The following is a 25851-nucleotide window of genomic DNA, read 5'->3' as shown; positions in this document are numbered from 1 at the left end:
GAGGGAGATCATCCCAACCGGCTCTGTTCCTCCAGCGGATCTGCGCCCTAGGCCGGCACCTTCCTTGCCTATAGGTCGTGCCAGTCCTGGGTTGTACATACATGTAGCTTGCACAGACAGGTCAATCTTTAGGACCACTAAAAAGGGGTGCTGCAGATGCCCTCTAAGGTGGGTCTCTTATTTTTAAAGAATGCATAATAAAGCACTCATCAAGCACTTTAATGTGCATTCCTTTTGGTGATACTGTCAGCAACATTATACCGTCCCTTTAACTATGTACAGCTAAAAATACTATGAGCTGAGAGGACAACTGCCAAATGTTTCCTTTCAGGTTAGATTAGAAATATAATCATCCCTGGGAATGTTCACAATTAGCTGAACCTGAGATTATTTAAATATTAACCCTTTAATGGCCCATCATGGAGCCTCCATGTAGCGACTCATCGAATGTGTAAACAAAACGGCTCTTACACTTGACTTATTATTTAAACATATGCTTAATTGAGTCACCTGAATTCAAGCAGGGATGTCAACTGGTAGCAAAAATAATTAGGAGTCTTATGGACAGTATGAATTAGTCAGCTTCAGAGTGTGTGACCCTGAGGTTTTGCCCCTTCACCCTGAGATTGGAGCAAAAAACCCTACGACTCAAAGTGAAACCTTAAGAGACATGAATATAATTTACATTTAGGTTTAAGCAACAGTATATAGGGGTTTAGGCAAATTAGACCTGGGCCAGGGGACGAGGATGGCAACCTCTGTATTACCAGGGGAAGCGTTACCTGCTGGGTGATCAGGCTCATGGAATGCCCCTTACTCAGTGGGCCATTTGGATCTGACAGATCTGTGCCACCACCTCTGCGGTAACTTGTACCGTATGAGGAAAAAGAAGGGGTCGATCCAGCACTTGAATTTAATAAAACTTCCAGCTTTTATTTTACTTCAATATTAAAAAACATAGTTCACACCTGAGTGCACCTACATGCACAGGAGACCCGAAATCTGTATACCGTATGCCACATGTCCTTCAGGGGCAAACGGGGCACTAGGATAAGGTATCGTATGCTGGTGTTTAGCACAGAACACAGGTAATGGAAAGAAGACTGGGTCAGACTCAGAGAATAAAGCACACCTAAATATACCGTACCAGGGTATACCGTTTCAGGGGACAAATAAGAACATCTCAGTAACAGAAGTGTCCCCTGGAACCAGGAATCTGATCAACACATTTTCTTACATATAACTTGACTCCCATCCAGGGTCGGTGCCATCTATAGGTAAAGTAGGGGCGCCGGCAGCCGTGAACCGTTGGCCGCGGTCATTCATGGGTGGGGTCACTATGGGGAGGAATGGGAGCGAGTCAGCCAGTTAGGAGGACCTTATGGGAGCGCTGCGGCACAGGGAGGGGCTTGTGGGGGTGGAGCCAGGGGGCAGCAAAATTATGTTTTGCCTAGGGTGGCAAAAATCCTTGCACCAGCCCTGCTCCCATCCATAACACATTTAGCCCTGTCCCCTACTGTACATAACTTTATCACAATATGTCAGATCACCATTCTTGCCTGGAAGATACATAAGCAAGTTTCATTTGCTACAACTCAAACAGGCCAGTTTCGTAAATTCCCAATAAGAATATTGAACTGTACATATTTACAGATAAGAGAGAAAAGCATTCAGGGAATGAGAGGAAGGGAGTAGAAGATAACACATGATGAGGGCGTCTACTTCCTAAGTGGGAGAGTTGAGTTTGGGAGCGGCGGGTTAACACTGGGGCTGCGAATAACTGAAACAAACCAACATAAGGAAACGACGCTCCTTAGGGAACACGAGAACTCCTTTTCAATGATAAATATCCCGCTACTGCGATATCCTTTAACATCTACTTTTGCAACAGTTCCACCTTAAGCCCACAATGGGACAGCTTCGCTCCGGCAGAGCTTCCTTAAACCACAACAGGCCCCGCCCCTCAAGCGAGAGATCCCTCCTGTGGTTGTCGGTGATGCTCCGCCCCCGGGCTGGGTTGTGTCTGGCTGAGTCTGTGCTGCACCCCGAGCTGCGGACACCCAGCGGGCGAGGAGCCGGCGCTCAGCCCTGCAACACTATCAGGCGACGGGTGTAACCCCCCCCCTCTAATATACAAACAGGCTGCCGAAACTCAGTCCTGCAACACCCTGACGTGCTCCATACTACCTCTCATTCTCACCTTCGGGAAGAGTAATTACGGTAAGTGTGAAGTAGGGTGTGCGCTAGCATGCATGTTATTTATGTATGCTTATATAAATGTGTTACCAGTCTCGTTTGACGTGTAAACAAACGACACTGCAGTCCGTGTCATCACTCGGTTTTTGTCTCGGCATATGAAAACGTGTAGAATTATAATATAAGTAAGCAGGCGCCAAATATTGGAGAATATGTAGATACGTCGTGGAGCTGTGCCTATAGTCTTCATCTCTACGGCTGCTGAATGTGAGGTAAAAGTAGTGCCCAAGAGCTTACAGTCTACTGATGAAGCAGTCAACGTGTAAGTATATTTGGGTGTGACATTTAGTTACCCGCAATATGTGGGTGGGCGTGTAATTCTGCAGAGTGTTTAGTTCTTGTTCAGCTTTGTGTAGTGTGATTCTTCTAGTTCCCTGTAGTCACATCTGTTGCACATTTAGACACCCTGTAGATTTCTGTGTTCACATTGTGTAGCCATTGTGTATACTTGGTTGTGGGAACACAATGATCTTTAGGCTTTCGTAGCAAGAAAGTACATAGTACTGATTACCATCGGAAATGATGTATGGGGGGGGGTCCTATTCTGTACAGTAAACATCATTGTGCTGGCGTATTTGTACACATGTGAACATAGTATGTGTGTCTTGGCTGGCGTAATACTATGTTAAAGAGGTGGAGCTGAGAATCACAGTGATAAACAACTATCTTTTAATCCCCATACCGCTTATCAGTAGTCCCAACTGTTAAATATTGCGTTTGTTATCTTTTAAATGATGATATGGAGAAAGAGGTGCTCTGTATTCTACTCTTCCGTTCTGCGAGAATCTTTCCAAGGAGCCCAAGGGCAAGCAGGTATCACGAATAAATCATGGCGGTTGGAGAGACCTTCTAATAAGCCTGGTACTGAAGAGCAATAATTACAAATTCAGCTGTTTTGGATGCGGGAGCACAAATCAGACTGACTTCTCAACACAATTGTGGTTATGCAGCAACACCTAGAAATTCTTGAGGAGCGGCGTTTCCTACATATTTGTTTCATGAAACCCATGGTGATACCTGTGCTGAAATTACACTCGGAACGGCGGGATGCAGTCTCAAGGCTTTTTAGATGTTGTGCTGCTGGTTTTACTGGCATTTTGCACGTAGTGACGATCGATTACGGTGTTGTGCTGACTGAAGATGTTGTTTAGCATAACAGGCCCACAGTCGTATTATTGTTATGATGTATGTTTTATTTATATAGCACGTCTTACAATAGATATACTCATGGGTAATGACAAAACTAGAACTGACAGACTAAGGCAAACCGACACATTAGATAAAGAGAGTCGCAATGCTTGTACTTAAGTTTTGGTGTGGTAATATAAGATTTAGTTGTGTAATTTCTTAATGCTACTGTCTTGCATTATTTTGTGTGGTACCGCTAATGGCATTAGTCTTTTTGTATACAGATAGTAGAAGACCTCTCTGTACTGGACCATATCAAATCACTTTGCATGCAGTGATCTCTCTCTGTGTGCATGCAGTGATCTCTTCCTCCTCATATCTGCATGCGGAAGGATTGGGGTTTCCCTGTCACAAGGTCTTGTTCCCACTCCCAGTGGAAAACTGAGTCAGAATTTCCATGTGCAGTAGCTGTGTCTGACCTCCGTGGTGTCTGATGCTTTCTGTGCTTTTCTGAAACACTCCCCATTCAATGACTCGGGTTTGGAATCCTCGTATAGATGCAAAGAGCCTTCTGTGCCCCCACTACGTGGAGACATAGGCGAGTGTGAGCCCCCTTTACGCTTTTCATAAAGATTGTGTAAGTAACTGTTGAGCAGAAAGTACACGGTGTAATGCCGTGACATGCCAAAGACACGTCCGAAATCACATTTCCTGTGCAAATTCCTGTAAAAAAAAAAATCTAAACCCTGCAGTGTTTCCAGTGCTGTTTAAAAATTCAAGACACGGAGGTGCAGATAAGGACATACGAAGATCATGTTCTACTTCTGTACCCAGTTTTATCTGTACAATTCTTTGCTTGATGCATTTGTGTATATCTCTCCTGTACAGCAGGCTGATGCTTTTTCTTTTCTATCACCCTGTATCTTTTTTTTTTTTCTGTTGTCTAGTATAAAAGCTAATTTCTCAGCATTTATTAATGTGGATCTTTTGTTTATTTAGTAGCCTCTGTTACCCTTAGAAAGACCTTGGTGTGTTTGCACCATATGGCCAATTTATTTGCACTGAGCTTTTTTTCTGTTGCTTTCCTCTATGGGCAAGGTCCAGTTGCTCTTGGCCGGTTAATGAAGGTATCATATCTTAAATTTAACCTGAGCCTCTGAGCCAGTGATTAATATTGTTAGAATTCTAAATCCTTGCAAGTCCCCCGACTGTGGATTGATCCCGTCGAAATCCTGGTGTTTGTGTAAGAGGATGACTCTCACTACACGATCGGGAAGTGAGGATAAATTGGACCATTCGGGCTTTAAAAACAATATACCTGTTGAGCTCTTTAGGATAAACCGAAGTGACCACTTCCAGTGATTGATTTATAATCCTGAGTGGGGTTTAATATATGCTGCAGAACAGTTTCCATGTTTAAAACAATAGGGTAATACCAGTGATTACAATACGAGGTCATTTAAAGAAGTGTTTTAATGTTGTCATGCCTATCCGTCTAATGTTCTTCACATGGTCTTATTAAATTGAGGTTTTTGTTTCAGGGGGTAAATATTTCGACAGTAGCCTTAAAAAAGCGCCCAGGGTCTGGGCAGTCCCAGTGTTTAGTAAAATATCTGACGTGGCTAAAGGAATGAGCTGCCTTAAATTAAGACAGCCTGATTATGTGTGTACTCCTTGCCGTTCATTCTCATATTTTGTTTTTGTTTAATTTTATTTAATTTACCCTCGTGCCTCTTCCATGCCATGTCCACTCTTTTTATGTCCGTGTCCTTCTGTTGCCCTTGAGGTCACGGTTGGATGGCTAGTGTCACCTATTCGTCACAGATGTCCCTTTTGCCTACCGTTTTCCACAGGCTATGTGGGAGCAGGCAGGGGAGGGGAGGGCGCTGAGGACATAGTAAGTAATGTAAGGAAAAGAATATTTAGTGCTTCGAGTATTCCCTATTGTACATTTATCACTGTGCATGTCCTATACAAGGCTTTGCTTTTATATGCATCGCTACACAGCCTCTATAATCTGCAATCCAATTACTACTCTGAATTACTACTCTGCCTTCACTGTAAAAAATGCACTATTTATATAGCTTGGCAAGCTGTATACAAGGTTCTGCAGGATTTTTAGAATTGTCATTTTTTTTGTGTGCTGCAGTAGGTTCTGAATATTACATGTCCATGGGGTGCTTTGTATTCTGTTTTCCCCATGCATTCTAAAAAGGACACCCCAACTGGCATATGCATTTTCATACATATGATAGTTGCATCCTTTTTAAATTATACTTTTCTTCCCCCTGCAATGCATTGAGAGACGATAATATGATCCAGTATAGTTATTGCATCTAGGTCAGAGCTGCACAACTCTGGTCCCCAAGGGCCACAGACCAGGAATTCTGTGGATCCCTGCCTGAAAGCAAGTTATTTAATGATGTTTTAAATGATGAGAGGCCTGTGCATGTGTTGGGATTCCCCAAGCCATGGCCTGGTTGTGCAGCCCTGATCTAGGTGTAGCTAGGTGGGTCTGCAAGAGCTTGGCGTTTACTATATAAATATGTCAGGTATCTTTGGGTAGGTTCTGAAAAATGTGGATTGTTCTAAAAGGTGTTGCAAGATTTGGGTGTATTTACTAAACCTGCAAACTGAAGTTAACTTGAACATGTCGACTCGCCTTCTTCACTATAGTTTAAATCTACAAGGTGCCTTTCAAGGAGTCTCTCTACTTAGCCCATCATAGTGAAATGTGCAATTATTATGCATTGGTTTATGTTGAAGACACATAACCTAGTAGGTTTCGTACAACGCGTATTATTTTTTCCAGATGATTTCTAGTGAATAATGATGTCATATTTTTCAGTAGATTGGCCTTTTATGTCCTGTCAGCTAGCACCATGTCTTTATTCAAACATTAAGCACCCCACAATGATGCGGCTCTGTGCAAACGATGCAGTATTCTTATGCGACATACAGACCAGAATAGCACCCTAACACGGTTTCATCGATTTACTTTTTTTAGTGTCCAGGGCCGAAGTGCATTTATTATATAAGATAACGAGTTGCCAGATGTTTTTGTTTTTTTTTGGCAATAGCCATGTTGCTGAAGTATAGTGTTTGTATGGAAGCAATGTGGTGGGGTGCAAGGTGATACATAATGGAAGTGACCCTAAGAAAAATGCATAAGTGAATGGGCACTTGCACAATGTTAGGATTGCAAATGGTTTAAAAAAAAAATGACACAAACTATCAACAGTGACAAATATCCATTTGATGCCAGACATGTGTTGAAAGCTCTCTGGGACCCCTCCCTTTAGAGCATTGATCGAACTCTCCCTACCTCTCTCATCTCCTTAGTATCCCGCTTTCTGGTGGCCAAATTAATGTTTTCTCTCGTCTTCCTACAGATATACTGTCTTTCATATTCTTCTGTTCCTATCTCTGTTAGCGACCCAACCCTCGTACTTTCTACCCTGCTGCTCTCTCCTGAATTCCCCATTCCACATCTTTTATAACTATAACTATTTTATGACTGGCCCTCCTATTTTATACCCCCCCCCCGTACCCACCCCTGTATTCCATGTCATTCCCTTTAATTTTTTTTTTTTTTTTTTTGAGCTATTTTCCAACCCTCTCTCTTCCCCTCAGATACACTCTTTTTGTCCCTGCCCCTCTCTTTGTTTCTGATTCCCTGGCCTGGTAACTTTCTGGGCCAGCAGCCAGTTCCCTTTTGTAATTGATTATCTCATTTCGCTGTCGCCTGGTCAAAGAGATCAAAACCGTGCTTTAAAAAGAAAAGGAAGGGCAGATATGTGCATGGCGTTAGCACCATCCATGGTATTCTCTTGCTGCTTGCTTATCATCATCACTTGTGTACATGAAGCGTTTCAATGTCCACCTTGCCTTATGTATGTAATATAAGATTAGTTTTACTTGCAGCCCAGTGTGTTCGCACTGCTCTTAACACTCCACTCTCTCTCTCTTGGACTTAACTGCGACTGGTCCATCATTCTTTTTTTCATTCCATACAAGTTCTACACCCGTTCTCTCCTTTCCTTTTTTTTTTTAACTTATTTTTTTATGTTTTCCTGTTTGTGTTGCTCTTTCTGCTCCTGGTCATCCCTTCTCTCTTTCACTGTGCCGTCTTTCTCCTCCTCTCTCTGTCACTGGACCTGCTTACAGCATGGAACAGTTTTTAAATGGAACACGGCCCCCTCATTCTCAGGAGCAAAGCTTGCTGGGAGTTCTGCTTTATGTTTTCCAGACTGTGGTTTGGTTTTTAACTCTTACGCTGCAACACGAAGGGTGTGGTGAAAGCGTAGGCGGTTGGAGGGAGCAGGGTGTGTATAATTTAGAGCTCATCTGTTCTTATGCCCCCCCCCTTCGTTGTCTTTCATATTTGTCCAAGTTACTAAGAAGTCTGCTCCTACTTTGATCTCTTTCCACTGTTCACGTATATATTTTTTAGCTGTTTTTTTAAAATATAATTCTAGGTTTATTAACCTTTTTTATATAGCGCTTATTACAGTGCGTACGTTCAAAGGTATGACAAAACTAGAACTGACAAACTGATGCATTAGGTAAAGAGGCTCCTGTTTGCAAGCTTACAAACTAGAGGGTCTATTGTTTACCTTTTTACTTCCCTTTCCCTATCTCTATTCACCCCCCATCCCTTTTAGCCAAACGGGGGGGGGGGGGAAGACTGCACATTTGTATGTGCCGTAAATGTATAGATTGTATAGGGAGTAATATGATATTATTCCCGAATCAGTCTGCTTTACCATCAGACAGCTCTACGATATAAATGAGGATGGCGAGGGTTAAGGCAGACGAGGAGAGTTCGGTTAGGATGTGCCTAATCATATAGATATGATATTGTGCATGCTTAGAGCTACCGATTAGATAGGTACTGGGGTGTGGCAACGCATGTTTTGTGATATTAGGGGAAACCGCAAAGACAAAAGAAGCCTTTACTCTGCTGTGAAGTAGCCTTATGTTGCCAAATACCATCAGATGCATTTTTGACAAGGGGCCCAGGGCAACCCGTCTTTTTTTTTTTTTTTTCTGGCAAACACTTAACTCCTCCTATTCCCCAAGAGGGGTTGAGGCGGATTCCCCTCTTCCCTGTAGTCACACTGCTATATATAGTACGAGGGCACTTTTCGAGATCATGTAGGCTTGTTCACAAGGTGGAGGGTGGCCAGTTTTTTTTTCTACGTAAATTGAACTGCAAAGTGTCACGTTTATCATCTTCCTTCTGGAAATAATGGATTATACTGCGTGTTGGAGATGAACATGCTAAAATACAGTATGCGTGTACAGTAGACAGAATGTGACATTCTAGATAATGGTGGGGTTGTATTTGTCATTCAGCTGTAAGGAAGATATTGCACAGACAGCAAGTCAGAGAGCAATTATACAATAATACTTTGCCCACCGCTGAATGCTCATCATCGCCGGTGACAGGTAGACATCCTCTAATCTATGACAATGTTAAAGAACCTATTAATGTTAAAAGGAATACAGTGGAATTTGATTAATTGGAGTGCTAATACTCATTTACCATGGGTTTGATTTGCTCTTTAGAATAGTCCCCAGCTTGCCATAAATCTGCACAGCTTTGTCACATCATTGACTGCTTTGTGTCTGGTCCGCGCCAAGAAAAGAGTTGGGCTGAACGCTATACTGATCGAGGCTATCTTTATAGTGTGCATGTGTAATTATATTTCCCTTGTAAATTATTGTGCAGTGTCTACAGCTCTCGTGAGAATGAACAGCTTGTACACTTGTGTATACCAACACACCCAGAGTGCTTTGCAATGTGTTGCTGACGCCTCTGGCGTCTTCCCAAACTGGAACATTGATGTCCTAAATTCTTTATACCAATAAGCTTAGCTCCTGTGTGAACTACTCCTGAGGCTACTGCGCCTATAATGCCTGATTCGTGGGCGCCGTGCCTGCTCCCCTACCTAGTTTTTGGCTCCCTGTCTGGACTGGCATTCCTCTTATTATTTATTATGTTTGTTATATTTTTCGTCACGCCAGGATCTATACACACGCAGAATTTGTGAAAATGTTCAACTGTAGTTCTGTTTTAATCCAATCTGTTTTTCTAGTCTTAAGGGCTACTGTTTTCAATTCTTCTATCACACGGACCTAAACGAAGGTTTTGTAACATGGCCTTTTCTTGCGTTTGTTTCCGGTGTGTCCAGTGTTCCATCGTTAACGTGTGTACTATACAATATCCGTCACTGTGTGTGACAAAACTAACCAGGGAGTCCACGGTGCACGTGAATGTGTGTAACCACAGCACCTTCGAAACTGCTTTGGTGCAGCGAATATTTTTTCTTCCTCATGCTGGTGGTTTTTTCCCCCTGTTTTTTTTTATGACACTAATGCTTTGTTTCTGTCCCCAAATACATACATGATTTATTAGTAAAATATACACAGGCATATTGATTTAGATTAAGTTCTTTGGCAATAAAAATGAGCCTTATTTCATGTTTTGAATTCTTGTGTCTTGCTGCACTCACAAGCTTGGCCCCTATGTTAGACACATGTAATGCATGTATGCTAAGCAAGACAGTAAGTTAGGCGTGTTACCTCCTCCACTTACGTTCGAAATCCTCCTCTCACTCGCACATCAAGCCTCCCACGCAGCACCTAAAACACCCACATACATAAATAACTCATTGCACAGCCCAGATCAATCACGTACAGTATTCACTTCACACACTCTCCGCCGTCTTCTGACTTACAGCACGCACATTTTGTTCTTTTATCACATAAAATCTGTGCTTCCCGTATTCATTTACATTCCAGCAAATATCCGTGAATCTCCAGGCTTTTATTATAACCATTGCTGCTCTTCAGAAATATACAAAACATGGCAATTTGTTGTGAATGGAGCTGCAGTACATATTCTTCATTTAAAATGTAAATGTTGAAATCCTACTTGAATGCCAGTGGCCTATGTGCTTGTAAATGTGCACGCTAGGCATCCCTTAGCATCCAAGCTCAAATGTGTACGACGCCAAAAGTGCATGTGGATCTATGGCTGGCCGAGTGTTGTACTTCATACAGCAGTGTTTCCTCGGTATGTCAGAGGATTTGTGCCTCAATAGAATGTATATTGTGTATATATAGCTTTCCTCCATGTCAAACTTAAATAATCAGCTGTCGGCACAAATGTAATGGTGCATGGTATGAATTGTACCGTGACCAATCACGTTATCACTGCATCTAAACGTCGTCTTTACTCGTATTTCATTAAATCTTGTAGAAATGCTGCCCGAAACATGCAGAGATGCCTCATTTGATTTATCTTTTTCTTGTTTCATTTTTTACCTCCTTATTTTTTTAATTAATCTTATTTTTAATGTTTTTATGGATAACGCGTGCACTTTTCCACAATGCATTGTATCATTGAAATGCTTTTCGGCTGTTGTATGTGGTTGGCATGTCTGCTACATAATATATAATATATATCTCAATCAAATAGTTGTGAAAAATAGTTACTTTAATCTGGGCATTGTAGGGACAATTTGTAGCACAGTGTTGTGGAATCTGTTGAAACCATGTAAATAAAATATAATACTAAATAATAAATGATTTAACTGTCTGCTGGCAGCAGCTTTTGTAAGCTCTTTAGCTTTGCTGACCCACAGTAGTTAGTCCCTTCTGCCCCATCGGTGGTTCTACCGCTGGATTTAGGGACTGCCTTGTGTTGGTGCATGTGGGATGCATATACCTTTCGTGTTTCTCTATTAGTACACGTTTGGAACAACATAACTACAGGAAAGCGTTTTTAATTTGCAATGTAGTCTGATCGTATAGTCTGATCCAAATCGCAGAAAATGGTGTAAAGGGTTAATGTGGAATATTGCTTTCCTGCCCTAGACAGGAGATCAGTACTTCTTGCGGTTCTGGAAGGATGCAGTGAACACAAGGGAGAGCCGAAACTGAATATCGGGGGAATCGGTAAAAAGACGTGCTATGACAGAGGAAAAGACAGAGTGGTGTTTGGGGAAAAATGAAGGCGGGAGAGAGTTCCCTTTTATAGCTGTTCTCCTTTATTTGTTGCAGACAATAATTATTTATAGCGCAGTACTTTATTATCCCCCTCTGGAGCAGATATACAGAAAGGGAATATTCTGTGCAAATCTGCCTTCTGTTAATGGTCATCCAATTTAGAGAATACATCTGTGCCACAATGCATTACAATGCCTTCCCTGTGCCTCCCCCACACACCCTGCACACGCACAAACAAGTAGTTAATTGCTCTAGTGTTGCCATTATGATCTGCTCATTTTGCACTGATCAAATGTGAGAAACTTTTATTGTGGTATTCTGCAGGTAGATGGCAAGCATCTGCAGCTTGGCCTGAGTCTGAGCTATTTGCTGCCTTCCTGCGTGGACTATAGAAGACCATGTTAGTGATGTCAAGAGCTGGAGTTCCCCATGCAGGGTTTAATATTCTGGGCAGGTTTATCTGCAGTGCTAGCTGAGGCCTCTCCCTCCACATTAATCACCCCCACACCCTCCCTCTTGCCTTTTTTCCTTCTCTCTCTCCACCCACACCCATTGTCTCAGTGTCTCTCCTGCACTGACTCATTCACTCACTTCTGACTTTTCAGTAGTGGGGCTGGTTAGAGGATGCAAGCTGTAGCGAGATGCGTTGATTATGCAAAGGGTCGGTCACTATTAGAAATTTAGACTAATCTCCAAATGCACCGAACATGGGAGAATTAATTTAAAGTACCGGTTGCACTCCTACCACCTTCAAAAGAGGCCGTAGAATACAAGCGTGACAGCAACCAGCTGCATAATATCCAAATCGAAACACCAGGAGTGCTTAGGAGGGACAGAACTGCACCATCTAAATCGGAGAAGCCTCCAGAAAACAAAATGGAGACGTGTCGAAAGAAGAGAAATATTTTCAAATGTGGTCATCAACTGCAGAATTTTTATATTTGTATATGCTGACAATGTAAACTAAATAATTATTTTGTGGGGTTTTTTTTTTTAATCCAATACAGGCAAATTAGAAATAATAATAAAGAAAGAACTTGAATCCAGCAGGGGTTGAGTCCTATTTTGCATACCTGTAGTAGATTGACAGAGCAGTGTGTTTAATGAAAGAGTGCGGACAGGTTCTCTTCTATGCAGAACATGAAGACACAGGTTGCATGCTTCTCGCCCTTCTGCCAGACCCTCCCCACCACCACCTCAGACAGTGTGTTTGCCCTTCCCACCTCCCCCTGTCTCTTTGTTAATTACTGACTCAGCAATCCAAATATTAATTAATGATCTGCAGCAGTTTCCAGTTCAGTCCTCACAAGATGTTATTTGCCATTTAATGAAAATCTAGAAGGCAGCACACACCATTAATCAGTCACCAGCTCCCCTAATTATGACTCCCGACCCCTCTGTCTCCGACGGTTTTTTGCTTGGGGCAGAACACAATTACCACTGCATGCTCAAGAAAACTACCCATTTGTCAATGTTTTCATAGGGGAAGCAGCTCCTCCATTTTTTTTTTTGAACACTGACTGATTGTGACAAGCAGTCTCAAGTAAGGTTGCCTGGTTCAATTCCTGTGTCGCTCTTGACCATAGGCAAGTCATTTTATCTTGTGCCTCCAGTATGTAAGAGAAAAAAAAACAGATTATAAGTTCCATAAAGCAGTGACTCAGAATGCTTAAGGAAACTTGGCATTATCAGATCTGTATAAAAACCACAGTAACTATGGGTATGATTTTTTATTCCTACAGAATACAAAGTACTCTCTACCAGTCTGTCTTGATCTCTGTAAGCCGCTCCTGCTCCTCTGCCTCCCCTCTCCCCTCATTCCCTTCCCTCTCCCTTCATTCCCTTACTTCTTGCAAGATAATCAAATATACGCGTACTTGTGCATGCGCCCCTCTGCTGTTTTGTGCGGCTGGACTTAATCTCAGATTAGGTTATTATAGCGTTATTGGTGATTACAGCCCCGTGCTGACATTTTGTCTTCTGCTCGTTAAGCCCTGGAGGGAGCCCCATTCTGGTTTTTAATCTTGCATGTCTTTGCTGCCTGCTTGGAGAAAATGATGATGGCTTTCCCGTGTTCAAGCTTCTTACTAGTTAGTGTGTCTCCCTATCATGCTTCTTATTGCTTCTTGAAGGTGCATCCTGTATAGAGCAGCTTTACTTTGTACAACTTAATTACAATGTTTCGTAAAATGAGCTACGGCAAAAACCTCTGAAAGCAGATATGTTGCCAGTCCGTGTTAATTTATTCTGTTTGCAATATATCTTTTTTTTAATAACTGTTTTCTTATTTTTGATAATAGAATAGATATTTTCAACGTTGCTTCAGTTGCTTATACACATCCACATCCATTACCGATGTGGATTTTAAAAGATTAAAGGACATTTTTAAGTGGTCCGAAAAAAACGTACATCTTCCCTTCAGCATGTTTTTTTTTTTTTTTAAATATATATATTTGTTAGCAAGCACATTTTAGGGTGTTTTGCAACAAATGGAATCCACGCGGCGTTTACCTTTTGCAGTGATCCCACCGGTACAATGAAACAAATTTGACACGTTTTTCTGTTTTTTGCTACCTTGGACCTAGAATTAGAGAGTACAATTTTGGATTTCTGTTGTTTGTGTGTTTAATTTTAACCATTAGGCTGTTTCGGAGGGCCGGCATCCCCCAAATGGGTACATCATCAACGTTAGTCAAGTGTCGCTCATGACATAGTTACGGCTGTTACTTCGGTGTTTCAGCTGTGTGACTGAACCCAAAATGGCTACATTGCCTGCTGACGCTGAACTTGTTACAGCTGCAGTGGTCAGAGTGGTAGCATTATCTACATAATTGCAGTTTTTTGTATTACATATAGCAAAGTAAATGGATATTCTTTGTTTTAGAGATCTACACATATGTTGCTAAATCTTGAGAGAATAAATATTTTAAAGAGTAACAAAACAGCAACAGCAAACAGGAATTTGAAAAGGTTCATTTGTTTAGCATCTCTATGACTTTGGTATTCATTTACTGTCTCTCTAGCAGTCCCACTAAAAAGAATGCATATTAAACCCCTTAGTCCCCCGGATTTTCTTAACCAAAGGACCAAAATAGTTTTTCATTTTTTACCATACATTTGTTAAACCTTGGTTCTCCTTTTCCGTATTTGAAAGCAATAGAAATACATGATACATAATCATTGGTGATAATAGATAACCTATAATGAAATAGAAACAAACATGTTTGCTTTCTTGCGTAAATTTTGTTCTATACTGTAGGTGCCACAGCTGGACAATGACCCATTTTATCTCCTGGTTACAGTCATACCCCACTGACATATGTTTTACATTCAAGAGGGCAGCATCCCTGCTTTGCATATTATCTCATATTAAATATATTTTTTACATACTTTTGGCTGAAGGCAGGGCTCGCCAAACCCCTCGCGCCAGCTCACGTTGCGACTTGAAACCACATACCGACAACGGACAGTACAGGCCGCTGCTGCAGGTCCCTGTGTAGCGGGAGGGACATCTGCAACAAAGCCAGCCTGTACCTGTATGTCCTAATGGGCTTCTCGCCACAAGCATTAAGGTCGTACAGGTACGTCCTAATGGGGCTGAAAGGGTTGAGTTCTTGACTATGCAATCTAAATAAAAAAGGGGCGAGGGGGAAATTTCCCTAAGGTGGAGGCTGCAGATGCCCCTCCTCCTCTGTGGGCTAGTGATTCTTGATACCGATCGGCTGCTTAACGTGCATATGATAACTAGCTTATCCCTTTTTAATGGTACGCTGATGTCAACACAGTTGGGATGATCAGCGGCTCAGCTATTTTTACAAGTATACAAGATCCGCCTTTATTATTATTATTATTATTATTATTATTTTAATTAAACCGGTATGTCTTTTAGCCATGCCCTTTGAAGCCTGAGAACTAAAATTGTGAAATATGTGAAGATTGTGAAATGGTATTTTAAGAAATAAAAGTGGAGTTGTACTTGGCGGTACAACATAGCAACAAGACAGCTACATTACCTACAGTGAGAGCACCAGCAGGAGACAGTTGTGCATTTTGTGTCCCTTTTCACTGGTGCGATGCACGTGGTGAGCTTATGTGTATTGCGAAATATGGGAATCCTGGTTGCTTGTGCATTTTATGGCTGTTTCTCCACTGTACATACAGAGTGACCGCATGTTTGTGTGTGTGTTTGATGTATTGTTAGTATGTGAATTATTTATGTGCAATGCTTATTATTTATAATCTGACACCCTCCCCCCCTTTTTTATGTTCTCAGCTCCTGCTGTCCATATCTATGGTCGTGTCGCCAAGATCGTTCCCGGTAACATGCACATCCTGTTTACTCTGTTGACCCCGGCACACGCACAAGCGATGTCTATGAAGAGTGCGGCATAGTAGGGGCGCTAGAGGAAAGAAAACGGAAGAACTACCCGAGAATAAAATAAGGATTTTAAAAGGAAAATAGTTCACAGAGGGAAGCACATACAGCTAATTGATAAAAAAAAACAAACTATTTCAAAATGGCAAACAATTCCACAGACCACCATCCTGCCAACTCTGTGAATGACGGCAGCTATGAGGGGGACTTTGGCTGCAGTGTGGATGAATTGCGAGACCTCATGGAGCTGCGAAGTGGGGAGGCAGTGAACCGAATAAGGGAGACATATGGTGGGGTCCCCAACATATGCCGAAAACTCAAGACATCCCCTGTTGAAGGTAATGTGTCCAGTGCTGGTAAGAGTAGGAGAGTAGTAAGAGTGAGGCCAGGCCTGATGTGACATAGGAGAGGGGAATGAGGCTTGAGCAGTTAGCTTAGAGGAGGTATGGACAGCCTTCCTTAAATTTCAAATCACACGAATATCATTACGAATAGTTGTCGTAGACACAGTAGTGCTTTGCAAACCCCTGTAAAATTCATAATTCTGAGACCTGTAGGCAACGTTGTCTCTGGCTACTAATTAGGATGTCAGTGTAGCGAACTTTAAGAAAAACAGTTACTAAAGTTAAGGTGTTCATTAGAGGCTTCCTCTGAAGTCCTGACACCATGACATCAGAGGCTATTAATCTGCCTATGAACACTGTCTAAAGGGAAGTCCGTGCAGTGAGTTTTGCTTAAGGCTATGTCCCTTGTGCATTCACTCCCTTGATGTTCACGTACATATGCAGCTGAACATTCCGTAGGAAAGACCCGAGGGCATTGTTTTCTAGATCCCTGCTGTATGTAGGGCTGTTGGAGAACAGAATGACACCAATGGTATTTTGCAGTTACCACTAAGTAAATATTTTTAGGTGTGTTCACGGAAGGAGGAGTTTGCAGGAGGTTTAAATATGTCCTTCTTATTATCACGTTATATAAAGAAGGCCACCCTGACATGATTCCCCTTGAAGGGAGGACCGGGCTGATCATTTACAATGCTCAATTCAGTAACTGAGTTGATTGCAACAGTACTGAGACAACCCTTCGTAATGTTAGTAAAGTTAATATAAAGATGCAATAACGCATTCACCCACTTTAAAATGAAAACATTGCAACTGTAAGTTTCTTCTTTTTTTATTTATCACAGAAAATGTTAAATCTACAGTGGACATTAGCACTGGATTAGACTGGTATGGTTAATTGGTGGAACCCACCTTGGGGGACCTGCTGTTTATTTAGTGCTTCCTCAGATACAAATCTGAAGGTCAATAGTAAATGAAAATGGAGCTTAGTTTGCTTCATTAGGCAGTAGGAATTTTAACCGGATCTTTCTTGGCTACCTTAAGTTTAACTTTTCCAAAATCCAAAACATTTAATTTGGTAATTATAGTATGTTGGAGAATATGTGCTTTTTGTTACTTGAAGAAAAGCCAAATAGCAAATATGTTAGCGGGAGTCTATATATCTGTGCCCATCGTTGTATCTGGCCTCTGGAGAGCAGAATTCTGGAATGGATTAGTTTGTTGTTCACCATGACCTACACCTAGTTTGGCCAAGTCGATTGTGGCATTTGGCAGGCAACTGTCAGGGAAAATCATACTACATTGGATGTAATATAGAGTGGGTTTGGAGGCTTAGTGTCTGATCAGATCTCTGTAGGAAACATGTATGTGCCGACCTCCCTCGTGAGATCCGATATATATACCATGAGTCTATATGGCATTTTGCTTCAGATGTATACTTGATCTTTAGAACTTTCTCCATTTTAAAAAAAATATTAAAACAACTTATATACTGCTGGGCAGGTTATTAAAGGTATTCTCCCAGAGTTTTCTTTCCTATATATGTTTCCACGCTAGCTGCACCATTTTCTGCCATCTGCTTCTTCCGTTAGGAAAAGAGTTCCACAATGTCTGAAGGGAAAACGTTGGATTGAATGGAGGTCATCAGCTGTAGGTCATCCTGCTTCTGTTTATGACAGAAAGGATTGTGCGGCCCTTTGGGAGAGCCTGTGGCAGGCGGCGATTTGCAGGAAAAAGTGTTGGAAATCCCTCTTGGGTCTTCAACCCCAATAACACACACAGTCTTCACAGCTACTCTGCCGCGCTCCCCATCTGCAACGATAAGAGAACAGCAGCGCTGACTGACAATTTTGGAGCATGTGCAGATCCGACTGCCCCCAATTGCTGTGTTGAAATCTGGCACAAGACAAGTAATCCTCTTAAGTGTGCTATTGTCTTTAGAATGATGGCTTAAAAATGGCAGGAACTCTAAATATTCCTGTTAATAATAAAAAAAAAAAATGTAATAAATATATATATTTTTTATAACAAATAGTTAAAAACAGATCTGTTTACAAATGCACAGTGTAACGAGAATAATAAAGAATAAAATCCCGGTATATACACTTATACACAGTAGATTTTTCTAATACATATCTGATATTTTTTTTACATTCAGATTGATTAGATGTGAAATAAAATAAATAGAAATCTACTGTAACTGTGTATAAGCGTATACACAATGATTTCATTCTGTATGTACGATTATCGTTACACTGTGTATTCGATTTTTACAAACCAATGTGTGTGTTAACTATTTTTATTACCAAAATATATAACATTTTGGAAGAACATTTTTAACCAGAATATATAGAGTTCCTAAACCGATTTTAAGCAACCATTCTAAAAATAATTGCTTTCTAAGCGTTCCCACTGATGTCTATTTGTATCGTGTTGAGAAACCGCAACCAGTGCTTAGGTAGCTGCTCATTACGCAGAAACCCAGCTTTGTTTTTTGCCAAATGCACGGTGGTTATGTGTAAATATAAATTCTAGTGCAATCACCGTGGCAACCAAGGAATTGCTCATTTCAATTGTTTCATATTTAACAAGCAGAGAACCGTAGATATACCCCTGTGCTTCATTTTTATTATATATTACACTCTCTATTTCTAAGCTTACTGTTGTGCAGTAGCTTTTGCAGAGTGCCACAGAGGCCTTGGATTTTCTTTTTCTCCGTGAACATGTGGGCAGCTCCACAAACACTCAGATCAACGTTTCCCCGTTTGTCATACGGACAGGTGCGCCTTCTGCAACAGTTATTCATGGCGGATGGGGAGAGGGAGGACTATTGATTCCCCCGTGCACACTAATAAATCTTTATAGGCATTTACAGAAAGAAACCCAAAACCCAACAAGGTGGAACAATGATTCATATTCAAGGCCCCTTCACTCTGCTGTTTTCAAGCTTTCGGCTTGGCTGGACAGCCGTCCTTGCCTATAATGCGTTCAATTTGCAGACATAACTGTACCTTTGTGAAGGACTGGCTGAAACTGGGAATGAAAACAAGTAGAGGGCTGCTGTATACAGGGTTTCCCTCTTTCTGGACCCCTTTCCAGCATGAATGGGAGTTTGTTGATACCCAAATGTAGCGGCACAAAACATACACTTTTTTCATTATGTATTAGTGTATGAAAAGATAGTCCAGAGCTGTAGCACAACGTGAAATGGGACAAACGATGAAAGAAAATTCTTGTTGAGCAGACTCGCTGCGCAATCTGATGGCACTCTATAGAACAATAAATATTAATATTCTAGTGGGAATGTTTTTATGTCCTAACAGTATATACGTTTTTAGTAAACTCTAGTGCTTTAGGTTTCTCTTTAATGTGTGTTGGGTATATAGTGTGATTATGACATTGCTGCTTTGCATTGGAATGTGCTTTGCGGAAGACCTATGCCAGGGCACAACAAGTCCCAGGCGCCATGGCGTTAGGCGGACGGCTTCCACACACCGTGCTGCTGAGTGGCAGTGCCTGAGTGAGGCTCTTTGTCCCGCCCCTTTCAAGACATGACGCTCGAGGGGCGGACTCACAGACGACTTCCTCATGACGGGGAGAGGATCGTCGCGTCGGAGGAGAGTGGGGGGGAGAAAACAAAAATGTAAATATTAAATAAATAAAAAATAGGGGTTTGAGGAAAGAGGACCTATATTTAAGGGAGAGGGGGTGGGGATTCCCTTGGGACATCCATTAATTTTTGTCGTTGAAAATAAAACTTTGTTAGTTTACAAAAAAAATCCTGGCTCCTAACTTTTTTTAGCTGGCTTCTAGATTCAAAACAAATTTGTCAAGCCCTGACCTATGCTATATTTTGCATATAGAGTCAAAGATTTGATTCTTGATCATTTGTTTTCAATGTAAATGTGTTGATGGCTCATTGAGTCTCTTTTTTTTTCTTTGTGGCAATGATTTTGAATTGTTCTCAGGTCCAGAAAGGATTCTTTCCAACCAATATATTTCCAAATGATTACACAGCAACAGCAGTGCTTTGACTTAAGAAGCTTCATCACCAGGGAAAGATATCATAGATTTACCGGTTTACTTTGGGTTATTTACTTTGTTTACGACGTATGGTGACTGAATGGTAATCCCAGCCTGCTTGGTTGCTAGTAATATGTCCTAAGCGAACACTGCTAGTTTAGTTTGAAACATGGTAGTATGAAATCCTTTTGTGTCTGAGTTCTGATTGCTTCTCCTAATGCAGGGTTGCACAACTTTAGTCCTCGAGGGCCACAAATGTGCCACTGTTTTTGGATGTCCAAGCATGAGCCCAGGCATCTCAATTAAAAATGAAGCTACTGGTTACCAGACGAGGATACACTGAATTCCTGGCCTGTTTGCGACACTCAAAGACTTGGCGCGGGGCAGCTGTGTGCTTCCGTTCCGTGGCCGTTGTGTATAATAAAGTAGATCGTGGGCACCCTTGGCTCGCACCGCTCAGAACAGCTGAGTAAGCGATGCAAGAGCGAGGATTAACGGATACGGCTATGATCGATCTAATGCATTTGGATGGTATTTCACGTTTTTGAGAGTCTCCTGCGTGTAGCCCTGTGAAATCGATCCAATGCCAAATGGCCTGTAGTATTGATATGAACATGTTCACACGTGTATCTGACAGCCTTCTGTATTTTAACTACATTCTGTTGCTGTTGAAATTACCGTATTTGCTTGATATAAGAGGACCCCCTAAAATCTGAATATTTAGGGAAAAAAAAGAGCCTGATTATAAGACGACCCTTTAGGAGAAAAGTTTTACTAGTAAATGTTAATACATGTAAACTATTTTTTTTTTTGTTTTAATTTCCTTTTATTTGCCAACCTTCCCCCAGTTACGCACATCTGCCCCCAGGCTTGCCACTCTGCCCCCAGAAATGCCTTATATACCCCCTATATGCCACTCTGCATCCCTGATATGCCTTTTCACCCCCTTTATGCCACCCTGACATGCCTTATACCCTCCTAAATGCCACTCTGCCCCCAGAAATGCCTTATACCCCCTATATGCCACTATGCCTCCCTGATATGCCTTTTAACCCCCTTTATGCCACTCTGCCTTCCTGATATGCCTTATACCCTCCTATATGCCACTCTGCCCCATGATATGCCTTATACCCTTATATGTTACTCTGGGGGGCACTTACACACCCATACACTAATATACCCACTTATCTACCCAGACATTAACATACCCACTCTGACACTTACATACCCAGACACTAATATACCCACTCAGACACACTTCCAAACCAAGACACACACTCAAGCAACTAAGGCACTTCACTTACTGCAGCTCCCACGGGATTACGGAATGACGCTGTGTGACCGGCTAGGCCCCGCCTCTTCCAGAAAATTGAAGAGGTGAGTCTACCGGATCCGCTTTGGGATGGGACAGTGCCGCCGGGGTCCCCGTTTTGTTTCTGGAGCAACCACCCCAACCGGCTCTGCTATCCCGGCAGTGAGAAGGTACGCACGGATGCAACCTCCGCTGCTTCTGGCGCTCGCTGATAGACGCCTGGTGGAAGTGCCGGGGTAAGTAAGTGCTGAGGTTGCCAGACAGGAGGATCCAGGACCCTTGCAGTGCTGCGGGGGATCTGGATCTTAGTCTCATAGTCAGACCTCTATTTGAGGTCTGATTAAAAGATGACCTCGATTGTAAGATGAGGGGTATTTTTCAGAGCATTTGCTCTGGAAAAAACCTCATTTTATAATCTAGCAAATACGGTACACACAATTCCACAAGAACGTTATGTCAAATTCTAGAAAGCGCAGGAGTCCGTTTAGATCTTCCATGAGCCTAGACAAAGAAACGTGGATTGTATGAGAAGCAATTTAAACACAATGGTAAATCAAGGTAAATGATTTTGTTTAATAGCTCCTGTCCTCTAATGCCATCAGCCGGGCCCTAATTGCAAATAAACTGCTCCATGGGAGAGTAATTAATCTATCAATTAGGTCAGATTGATGTTGAGTGGGCAAAACTGTAGTATTTAAATTACTTGTATATCTGCCAGCAAATGTGCCTATTTTAATATGATATATACTGTGTTGTTTGGTAAATATGCAATATCTGTCTCGTAAGAAAGAGATCTCAAAACAAAGGCAGGATTTCCGCTGTCAGGGAAAACAGTGTTAACCCCCCCCCCAAAAAAACCGGTAAACTTCCCATTTCTTTTTAATTGATAAGTAAGTCGGGTAAAGGGTTCTGATTAACTTTCCGTTGGGAACGTGGTCGCTAATTCACGTGTGTGAAATTTGTCTTTTTGGAACTGATTTTCACACCTGCTGATAGGATACCAAAGTACAAGTTTTTTTTTTTTATCCTTCAGGATTTTAGGCATTTATTGTGTAGTATGTTTTAACAGGGACCCCCCCCCCCCCAGGTATAAGAGCTTTGGCTGTTTTAAATCTATTTACCAATATTATGTTGACAGCCCTTCCTGAACTAACTGTGAATAGGCTTCCAGTTTTATCTTTTTTTTTTTTTTTATCTGAGGCTGTTTTTTTCTAGGACAGAAAATGCCTTCTTATCATACCATGTGCATATAGTGCAAAAAATATAACAAATATTACAAATGGCACATTGCTGGTTCAAGGCTGTAAGTCTTTTTGTATTTAGTATGATGAGTTTTAATAGTGTCCAAAGGGGTTTATTCACCAAAGGGAGAGTTCGGAGCGAGTGTGCATGAGATACTGGTATGTGGTTTCAACACCCTCTCTTTGCTATTTGTTATGAAGGACCACCATGGATGTGTGTTTCCAGCAAGAATGGCTTAGCTGGTTTAATAGCTGAGGAGACGAAGTCTCCCTGATTTAACTATGCATTATACAGGGCCAGGGAGGTTTTCCTGAAGCAGAAGCTTATTGGGAATGTGCCGTCATTATGCTATGAGTGACAGCTCTCCAAGAGCCAGTAAATAACCCCCCAAAATGACATTGGTACATCACACATTCATTTTGCTACCAATCTCTGCCAATGTTAGCTGAAACATTAGATTTTTGGTGCCATTTTTTTAACAAACACCTTTATTTTGCTTAGGGTTATCCACCAAAATCTGTTCAGATGCCTCTCCAGATTGTGTGCTTAGGTTTTAATGAGTTAAGAAAGTTGTAATCAGAACATGCCCAACATCATTTCCAGACTTTTGTTGCAGAGGTTTGGAAAACTTTTATCAGCTAGGTGGAGAACATTATCAATATCTGGGATCTTCAAGGCATCATTAAAACATACCATGCTCTCAGGATTGGACGCAAGAATTGTTTCTTCTGCCGCGTGGAAACGTTTTTTTTGTTCTGTTAGTTTGTCACATGAATGTGTGATTCACAAAGCCTCCAGTTGATTCCTAAAGGGATGCATCGTCGTGTTTTCTGTAGGGCATACTAAGTCCCATTGGTTGGTGTACCTCCTATGGTCACAAAGGGTTTTGAAAAGGTTTGTTATTTCATAACTTCACAATAACTTGGAGGAAGTCATTTCTAGATTTCAATCTTTTACACACAGCCCATGCTGTATTTGCTATAGTTTTAGTATAGAGTAAGAACTACACGAAACAGAAGCTGAGAGCAGTATCTATATGTGTTGTCCAAAGCAGCCTCTTGGAAATAAAAACCATATTAAAGTACTTTAAAGCGGAGTTTATTTACTAAAGTGTTAAGATAAATTTGCCTACTTAACTATGCATTCTGAATACATTTGGCTTGTCAAATCGTCTCCGTTGCACCCCAGTGATATATTTAAAATTAGAAAACATGCAATCTGCATAATGATTCTGTTTGCCAACGTTCTAAAACTCATCGTTGTGAAACAATCTTATTTTTTCTTTTGTCATTATCCCATTGTTCTTCCTTCCTTACTTAGAATTTTTGGCTTAGGCCTAGGAAGGAATTTGCTTTCTTTTCTCTTGTGTTCATTTTTTTTTTATATGGAATTGTTCTTCATTTCTTTCAGGCATTAATCAGTACCATGTGTCTGGAATCCATTAACTGTATCCCACTGCCTTCTGGCATTTGCCTCTCTCCTCACTCAGTTCTTATCTGGTTCATGTTAGTTTTGTTTAAAGTATACTAGTTAATGGTTGGGTCACTGAATGCTAATAGACATAAATTACATAAACCCATTGCACCCAATGCCCATGCAAGCACATATTCTGACTTGGGTTATGCCGCTAAATGTGTCCGAGCCATAGGACATTCCAGCGGTCTCTAAGGATTCCTATTTTTAAGCGGCCCCGGAGGTTGTGCCATCCAGGGCTGTGATCCGTATGTGTCCAAGAAGCCATGAACCGCTTCTCTGTGGTTAGTGTCTAGGAGCTAACATAATGCATTTTTACAGTTTATGTGAACAGCAAGCAAAGACGGCCATGTGACTGCGAGATGAAGATTAGCAAGAATGTATTACAAAATGTAAAACAAAATGCGTTGGGGTATTTGTGAAAAAAGACATGCGTCCATCAAGTTCAGCCTTTCCCATATCTGTTCATCTCTTGCTGTTGCAGTAACATGTTTGCGTTCACCTGGTCTTATGTAATCAAAGGGACAGCTCAAAATGTAGTTTTAGTGCCAAATGCTGGTCAATTGCTTATCTGGCAGCTAGTTACTGAAAACAAATCTTATGTAATATAAAATGGCTTGTATGTTATCTGCAGTCATATTGGTAACTCTATAACATGTCATTTCCCTGTCTATGCGGTATCTCTTAGCCTGTTGCATACCATACACGGAGCAGCCTGTATCACTTCCATTGGAATACGTTCCAACACTGCGATTTCCGAGGCATTCTCCACTGCATAGGGACATCGCCAAACAGCAGGCTGTTTTTTTTGGGGGGGGCAGGGGGTGGTTTCTTAATCTCGCCCGTATTTAGGGATTTTTCTTTTCATTTAATTACGGTTTTATTTGTGTCCCGCACAGGATTGTCAGGGAATCCGTCAGACCTGGAAAAGCGAAGACAAATTTACGGTAAAAACTTCATCCCTCCCAAAAAAGCCAAAACCTTTTTGCAGCTTGTGTGGGAGGCACTGCAAGACGTCACCTTAATCATCCTGGAAATCGCAGCCATAATATCGCTGGGTCTGTCCTTCTACCACCCACAGGGGAGTGACAATGAACGTAAGTGAAGCAGCTCTACAAAAAAAAATACTTCAACCTTTGCAGAACCACAATCATTAGACCTGTTCCAAAACTGTGTGTGTGTCTATATCTATATAATATATAATGTGTGTGTGTGTGTGTGTGTGTGCTATTTTAACCCCTTAAGGAACAGAGCTTTTTACACTACAGGGCTGCAGCAATTTCATGTTTTTACTGTCTCTCGTAATGTCCCTCTTGCTTAATGTACCCATGCAAATTATATATTGTTTTTTTCAGCACAAGTAGGGCTTTCCTTTGAAGCCATTTTTGTAAATGTTATACATTATTTTGTATAATAAAAAAAAGAACAGTTTTACAAATTGTATATTTGTATTTGTGTATACAGCTATTAATTAAATTGTATTGGATACTACCCTACATTAGAGAGTAGTTCATAATGTGTAGACCACCTTGGGGTCTTTTTATGATCCCAGGGATCTCTATTAGCACAGTGGACGTCGCTGGACCCCCAACACAGCAATCAGAGGGTTCCCCTGTGCAGTAGAGGGTTTCTCCTGTGGTGTTTTCCTTTACAGCCATCAAGAGGCTTTTGTTCGGACATTTAAA

At 41.4% G+C, this 25851-nt stretch overlaps 1 protein-coding gene across 5 annotated transcripts in view; it reads left to right on the top strand.

Annotated features, from left to right (window-relative positions):
• The first annotated feature begins 1973 nt into the window (after positions 1–1973).
• Positions 1974–25851, top strand: part of ATP2B4 (ATPase plasma membrane Ca2+ transporting 4) — a 44826-nt gene continuing 20948 nt past the window's right edge. Inside the window, exons 1-3 of one of the 5 annotated variants that reach the window (XM_053454377.1) lie at positions 1974–2220; positions 15674–16113; positions 25066–25263. In XM_053454377.1, coding sequence (XP_053310352.1) covers positions 15918–16113; positions 25066–25263 — 394 coding nt within the window. In that variant the 5' untranslated portion in view covers positions 1974–2220; positions 15674–15917. The remainder of the gene's footprint in view (positions 2221–15673; positions 16114–25065; positions 25264–25851) is intronic. The other 4 variants (XM_053454375.1, XM_053454378.1, XM_053454376.1 and 1 more) reach the window with 4 other exon arrangements.

Source organism: Spea bombifrons, chromosome 2 (genome assembly GCF_027358695.1).
Source record: "Spea bombifrons isolate aSpeBom1 chromosome 2, aSpeBom1.2.pri, whole genome shotgun sequence".
Lineage (NCBI taxonomy): Eukaryota > Metazoa > Chordata > Amphibia > Anura > Pelobatidae > Spea > Spea bombifrons.
This window is presented reverse-complemented; position numbering and strand designations above follow the sequence as displayed.